The 7,892-nt window shown below is 34.7% G+C and overlaps 1 protein-coding gene across 1 annotated transcript; it reads right to left on the reverse strand.

The window, feature by feature from the left end:
• Positions 1–663: 663 nt before the first annotated feature.
• LOC109339157 (protein ACCUMULATION AND REPLICATION OF CHLOROPLASTS 6, chloroplastic-like) lies at positions 664–6,891 on the reverse strand. Its single transcript, XM_019576565.1, has 6 exons — positions 6,299–6,891; positions 4,490–4,714; positions 3,416–3,676; positions 2,339–3,293; positions 2,028–2,164; positions 664–1,183 (listed from the first exon to the last, which is right to left on the reverse strand). The coding sequence occupies exons 1-6, from the start codon at positions 6,839–6,841 to the stop codon at positions 893–895; spliced, it is 2,412 nt and encodes an 803-aa protein (XP_019432110.1). The 5' UTR covers positions 6,842–6,891; the 3' UTR covers positions 664–892.
• Positions 6,892–7,892: the final 1,001 nt, after the last annotated feature.

Genomic DNA, 7,892 nt, shown 5'->3' on the forward strand with positions numbered 1-7,892 from the left:
TTTCTCAATTTATAACCTCAAGTTCGATTATATATTTCACACACTAGAGTTCACCTTTTAGTTCCCCCCCTAAGATACATGATCATGCAATAATGGGTATCAAAACAATCATTAAGCATAACATTACTAAATTGAAAAGTTAAAAACATTAATAAAATAGAAAATCAAAATGTCATTGTAATTATATTAAATAGAGTAAATTATATTGATACCCCATGAGTTTAGTAAAATTATACAAATCATTCATCCATTTTTTAAACATATATAAATCACCTCTAATTAACATACATTACACTGAATACATTCGTAAGAGATAAGTAATTTATTAAACAAAAAAATTGTGACAAGTGTAAGTGAAGACAATTCCAAATAGTATAAAAGTCAATATCTTATAGTGTTTAGACTTATCTTCACATTATACCATATTTTGCTTAACTTAATTATATTCGTCATCATTTTTTGATTTAAGAAATTACATTTACAGGATTAATCAATATAATGTATGTATATAATTAAGAATGATTTGTGTATGTTTAAAAAATAAGAGATGTTTGGCGTAATTTTACTTAAATGGAGAATAATTTACTATATCAAATACCTATCAATGTAACAAAAATTGCAGTACAAATTAGGGATGATTTGCTGAAAAATGCACCATCAATGTAACAAAAATTGCAGTACAAATTCCCTTGCAATTTGGCTCCCATTTTCAGATCTCAATGCATCATGGCAATTTGTGGCAACTATATTTCCCTTGTCCAGTATGGGGGTTTATAACATAAAGTGCTTGAAAATGCACAATCAAAAATAAAATGTACATATGACAGGAGGTAGCATCTAGATTGATTAACATGTCATAACCTGATATGTATATATGATTTACAATATAAAATTATGACTCAAGGACAGCTCCTTCAACAATTTTCCAACCTGAACCTGCAAAAGTTATCTCATATCTTGTTGTGTAGGTTCGGCTGTTTGAAGTGTCATGTTGTGGATGATCTACAGCAGTGAGGTGGGTTGACTCTTTGAGAGTTGCTTCCACCACAGCACGACGCCCATTCTGCGATATTGTCACACTATCAATGTTGAGATCCTCCAAAGTGTAGTCATAGGACCAACCACGTTCTGCAATCTCAGCTGCGCGATCAGTCCATATCTTCAACATGTCACCATCCAAAACCTAGCAGATCTTAACTTCATCAGAACTTTATATACATATGATATTTCACAGAATGATTGCCTCAATGCAGTTGGCACTTAAAAGCGACAAAACTAAAAGAAAGAAATTTAAAGACTGTTTTTCCAGGAGAGTCTAAAATAATATATATTCATACAGATCATTTGAATGTTGCTCCTCGGTATCCTTGGTAAAAATGGTTTCATACAATCTGATTTGGGTTTCCAATCTGAAAGATTAGTTAAGTTATTGTGTGAAACATTGACAAGATAGAAATGCAGCATGCAGACCCGCTTAGCGTGATAGATGGGGAATGGAGGGATCCGATTGGGGAGGGGATGTTAATGGTTTGTTAACTTCAGGAGATTAATCAATATCAATGGAGAGGGTTGGTCCCCTTTAAAAATTATGATGTGGTAAGTAGTGGAATAGGTTTATTAAAAAGATTAGTTGGTAACTACTTTTCAATTCCATACAAAATAAAATAAAAGATAAATAATTCCTCCCACAGTCCCATTGCTTTCCAATTTGTATGAACCCACTCATTCCCCTATCCCCAAAACTCCTAAGCATACCACAAATGGTATCCCATCATACCACAACAGGATCCAATGGATATAAAGAAACAATGCGTGCTATAAAAATGTATAATTGCAAGAGCAAGCTCAGAATAAATTGGATTGAGTACTGGGATCTGTTGTATAGGACTTCCTTAAGGGAGTCAGACTTAACATAACCATAGAATAAAGTTCTATCAGTGCATATTGAACTTAATAAATTTTGGAAGTGTGTAATTACCATTACCATTACCATTACCACTTTCATGAAGGCCAGTTAAATTCCTTACCTCTTGCAATCTTCCTAGGTAATGGTCAGGTCCAAAAGCTTGGGACTTGATATTTTGCCATTTCTGAACTAGAGCTTCTGCAACCCTTGCATCCATTTTTGGTAGCTGCTCTCTGAATTCTTCCTCTTGTAGGGAACCTGTGCAGATGAATCTGTGTTATATGCAAAAGGAAACTATTTCTAGAATTTTACATTATGAACTTATAAAACCTAATAATGCACTGGTAACTGAATCATTCAGATAATGAATAATAACCTATTTGTACTAGTGTTCCAAACTGCAGAGTGCAGATATCTCTATAAAGGCCATACCTGAGTTGATAGTATCTGATGCCTTAGCTGAACCAGTCATTTTGCGTAGGATAGATGTGTCATTCCTAGCAGGTAAAAACTTCAGGCCAGCCAAAGTCACAAGTCCAATTACAACACCAGCGCACGTTATCTTCACACTTGCATCTTTTATTTCATCAGTAATAAACTTACCGCCTATATCAGTAGAATTTTTTATTCCAGAAACCTCAACATTAGCCGATGTATCTTGATCTGATAATACTACAGGACTCTCACTTTCAGAAAAATTGATATGATCTTTATCAACATTTTCTAGTTGTTTCACAATTTGATCTTCAGAACCAGCAGGAAATACCTTCTTCAATGCGTTTATTACACTATCCCTGACATGACCTATAACAGCAGTAGCATCAGCTCCAATTTTTGCTATGGCTGCTGCAGCTGCCAAGGGTGAGTAACCAACACCCTCTAGCTTCTCTAGATATCTTAGTACAGTAGGATCATCATAGTAATCTCCAAGCGTGAGTGTTATGTCTTTAGTATCTCTAAATCTGGGGAAAACCACCTCCAACAACCATGTCTCCAACAATTTACAGAGTCCAGGAAGATCACTGTCTTCATCACCCTTTGCGTTTTCCATTATAAATTCTATAATAGATGGGTTTCTATAAGGTGAGCTCTCACTGTCTAGTCCCAACCATGAACGACACTGATCAAGCTTCCCAACAAGCAGTGTGCAGAGTCCCCTTTCTAAAGCAAAATCAACCTCTCTCTTCTCCTTGGGCGTATAAACAGAGGTGGCATTCATCATTGTAGCTACCTTAGTTTGTTGAAGTTGTTGGAATAAGTTATCAGCATCTTGGACGAGATGTGGTTTCTTACCTACAAAGGCTTGTGCAACAAGAGCAAGTGCCACACCATACGCTTCAAAACTTTCAGCTGGAATATTACTTGGTGTAGCTACAAAAAGATCAACCTTGACAGAAGATTGAGGAATAAAAGGGAAAAGATAAAGATAAAGGTAAATTATTTATAAATAAACAACAGGAGAAAATAAAAATGACAAGAAAAATATGCAAAAAATTAATCTACAAATACCTGTTCAGATGCTGTCATATGCAAGAACGCCTCGTTCATGAAATCTTCACGGGTGAAACCCCCAGCAATTGCAGCCGCTCCCCCTCCTCCAACTGCCCACAAAATGTTACGAACACCCTGAAGGCCTTCCTCCCTCCGTGCTCGATGTTCATCACCAAGAGGCAAGGCTATAAGTTCCAAAACACAACGTGGAGTTATCTCTTCAAGTGTCTCGTCAATCTGTGCTTGTAAGTCTGGTGCTAGCCTGCTTGCCCCTTCCTCCTACGTAATCGAGTAAGTTACGGAAAAGCTAGTATCAGAACTGAAACTTAGAAGTGTCCAGGCTAAGATCAATGGCAGATCTTGACCACAATTTTAGGGGGTGCATGGCCATGATTTACACATTAAAAATATATGGAATCATTAGAATATATAAATTTTACATGTTCAATTGAAGAAAATTTTAGAAAGAGTAAATATGACATTTTTAAGGTGGAAAGCAAATGAGGTTTGAGTGGGAATATTATCAGAAGCTATATCAGAGGTGGAGGAGGGTAAGGGACCACATGATACTGAAGAGGGTGAAGCCCCATAGAGCTTGAGGTGAGGGTTTTGAAGAGAATATGAAATTTTTCCATACCCATAAAGTCATATAAAGTGTTCTTGAATTTTGTTGTTGTTGGCATTTTGAACTATACCCATAAAATTATACCTAAGATAAGTAGATAACTTCACAAAAAATGTGAGGGAGGGGGTGTCCTTTATAAGGTCTGCCAGTGGCTAAGATCATCATTGTATATGCTCTGCTTATAATGCTTTTGTAAAAGCGGTAGTATGAAGTTCAAAAGGAACAATATACTTCATAAATGTTTTTCATACACAAATTTCACCCTCCAAGATCATCATGTCTATACAAAATCTATATAAACCTACAGCATATCAAATGGATTTCAGCACATCAGTAAAGACTGAATAAATCAATACAACATGTGACTGAAATTTCAAAATACACAAAATGATACTATTTTAAAAAATCCTTAAAAGGAAAATAAAATGGAACAATCCATCCAATGGGCATGAATTTGAGTTATTCACCTGCAAAAGCTTCAACGCTCTCTCTAACATCTCGCAACCTGCAACGAAATCAGGCGGGGACAAAGCCATAGCATCCCTCGAAATGTCAACATAAGCAAGTGCCATTGCCAAGACAACATCTTGCTTAAATGACTTGGGCAACCTCTCTCTAAGCAAATCTTGTCCAATCTGAAGCACCAACCCAGTCTCTCCAGCTTCCTGTAATGCGCACAAAGCTCCAGGCACCTACAAAGCCCTCACTTTTCACCAATAAGTTACAGTATTCTTATGGTGGTTATAGGTTAGCTAGAATATTGGTTGAGTTAGTCACCAATTATATTCACTTTGTTACTGTCTATCTATGAAGCACGGATATGGATACGTGTGTCGGATACGATACGTATCCAATACGTTGACACGCATTTTTTCTAAAGTATAAGATACGATCCGTTCAGGGATACGCGTATAAAATAATAAAAAACACATAAAATATGATAAAATTATAAGTGTAAATCAAAATATCCAAAGTAAAAAATATAACGGAAATTGAAAATCATTGCCCTCCATAACAAATCTATCTTATCCAATTTTTTTGAAAACGAATTTATCTTATCCTACTTTATTGAAAACGAATCTATATATCCTATATTTTATTGAAAACGAATTCATATATCCTATATTTTATTGAAAACGAATTCATATATCCTATATTTTATTGAAAACGAATTCATATATCCTATATTTTATTGAAAACGAATTTGATACGTGTCTTGATATTTATTTATTTTATTTTTTTAATTTTTGGATACTCTACGGATATGTATCATTTGCGAATCTGAGCGTATCCGTGTCGGACACCGACACGTGAGGGTGTTTGACAAATCCATGCTTTGAGCTGTCTATTACATCAGTTTGTTACTAGTTAGTTATTATCTCTTATATCCTATATGAGCCAGATTATTGGTTGGGTGTAAGGTTGTAAGTTGTGTAGGCCACAATAGGTGTCGTCCTACATTTGGTGTGTGGTACCAGATCACAAGAAACAACCGCAAACAGTGATGCACCCAGAAAAAGCCGATCAGTTTCAAAAATGAATCTTCAGTCACGGAAAATTTCACACTGCATTTTGCAATGCAGCGATTGCATTGTCTGCGGCCACATCCGTGACTGAAATCTCAATATAAAAACATACATTTGTTGCCATTTTCAGTAAATTTCAGTCTCTCACTTTCCTGTCGACAAAATTGTAGTAAAGAAGTTCAACTTTACTGTGATGACAATAAAGGACTTCAGTTTCAAAACATCCATTAAGGACCTAAACTTTGTACTACTTAACAACTAAGGGAGCTTAACTTTATTAAGTAAAATTTCAATAAAATTTATCAAATAGAACATATTTTATCATGCATTTTGTTCATACCATAAAACAATTTCATTTATTGAATTAAACTTTTGTGTCTGTTTAAAATTTTATTAAATAAAAATATACTTAATAAGAATAAGGTCCATAATTGGCAAAGCAAACGTTCATTCCCTTAACTGATTGACCAATTACTATAAAAAAAAAGTATGTCCTCATATTATACATTCCTTCTTAATTTCATTTACTCTCTCTCTCTTTCACTGAACCATGGTCACAGTTATGTTCCATTTATCACAATTGTGGGGAAATGTGGTGCGGTCGCAATAAACCGCTAAAACCACACCATTGCAGCTACATACAGCAATTGTAAAACCTTGTTCTTAACATAAAACAAACCACATTGAACCAAAATTAGCTTAATAAAAATAACCAGGCCACTAGAATCAACATTGAATAGAAATAAATACCTTGTGGAAAGGGACTTGAGTGAGAACAGTTCCGTCTTCATCATCAACGAGGCCTTGATTATACTCTCTTCTAGAAGCAGGATCAGCTAGGGTTTCACACGCAGCTTGAAGAATTTGGCGACGACTAATTAAAGCGTCGTCACTGAACGCATATTGCGGAGGCTTCGAGAATCTTGCTTCGTAGGCTCTTCGAATTCCATCGCCAAGGAAATGAGTTTCGGCGCCGAGGATTTGGTAGAAATCGATGGGAATAGAGAGGTAGCGTTCGGGAGGATCAAGAGGCGGAGGAGGAGGAAGAGAGGGGCTGAGAGTAGCGGTGGAGGAATGGGAGAGGTGGTTGTTGTCGGAGGAAGTTTCGCCGAGGAATTGAAAATCGGAAATGAGACGCTCCGCCCATTTGCTGGCGGAGCATGTGGCGGATAAAGAACTACCGCCGCTGCCGGAGGAGGATGTGAATTTATTGGGCTTTTTAGAAGAGTGTGGTGGTTGTAGGAGTCGTGGAGTGCAAAGAGATACTCCAATTCGAGGGAGTAAGGTATTCATGGAATTGAAAGTGTGTGGACTTGCATAAACCTCTAAACTCTTTTTTGTTAAAAAGGTTCCGGATTATTTTCAATGAAGACTAATATTATGTATATAATAAATTAAATAGAATAAAATATTTTCTCAGGTATAACTTGTTTCTTCCGGACAATAAAATATGATGTGTACTATTTTATTTTGTTTTAGAAATATTTTTATTAAAAATAATTAAATAAAATATATGTCATAATTTTATTGATTATATAAGATAACTTATTTCCTTATTCAAGAAAATAAATTATTTTAAAATATGCTTTTTTGAAGGTGTTATTAATCTCAAACAGTTTGTTTCCATCATGCTACTGAATTAATGGGTCAGTGATAGGAACAATGAGTAAAGGGTTGAACCCATTTTATTAATAAATTAATAATATTATTAATAGTTTATAACTAACATTGTATATAATAAAAAACATTAATCACACCAGTAATTATGCTAAAATCATAAAAGTATAATAAGTTTATGATATTTTTTTCATTTTGAAAGACAAACTAAACATCCTTCACACCAATAATTGTAAGAGAATTATAGCAACATTGATAACTTATCATTTTAGTTTTGTGTAACTACTCATGCCACTAGTATATTATTGTAGAAGAAATTCCACATGTCAAAGAATCATTTACTGGTTTGAGTTCCAAGATCAAAATGATGTCATTTTTTGAAATGTTTTAAAAAAATTCCTCTAAAATCAATGTCATTTTAAGTTTGTCATAGATTAAAAAAATATGATTGGCTTTTCAATTTAATCAATAATCGACCGAGCCACCAATTTTATCATAATCAGGTCAAGTTGAGTAGGTTCGACCATGTGGCCAATCAACATAGGGCTCGAACTAGTTTGGTGTCTGGTTCAATCGATTGAACTGGACAATTTTATGTAGTCAATTCAACCTAATGAGAATAAAGTTTGATTGTTCTTGTTAATTGTTGTTAGTCGTGATATCTTGTCCATTATTATTAGTCGTGATATTTCAATAAATTTTAATTATCATTACTATTTCTCCTTCC

This window comes from Lupinus angustifolius, unplaced genomic scaffold (genome assembly GCF_001865875.1).
Source record: "Lupinus angustifolius cultivar Tanjil unplaced genomic scaffold, LupAngTanjil_v1.0 Scaffold_60_11, whole genome shotgun sequence".
In the NCBI taxonomy this organism is placed as follows: domain Eukaryota; kingdom Viridiplantae; phylum Streptophyta; class Magnoliopsida; order Fabales; family Fabaceae; genus Lupinus; species Lupinus angustifolius.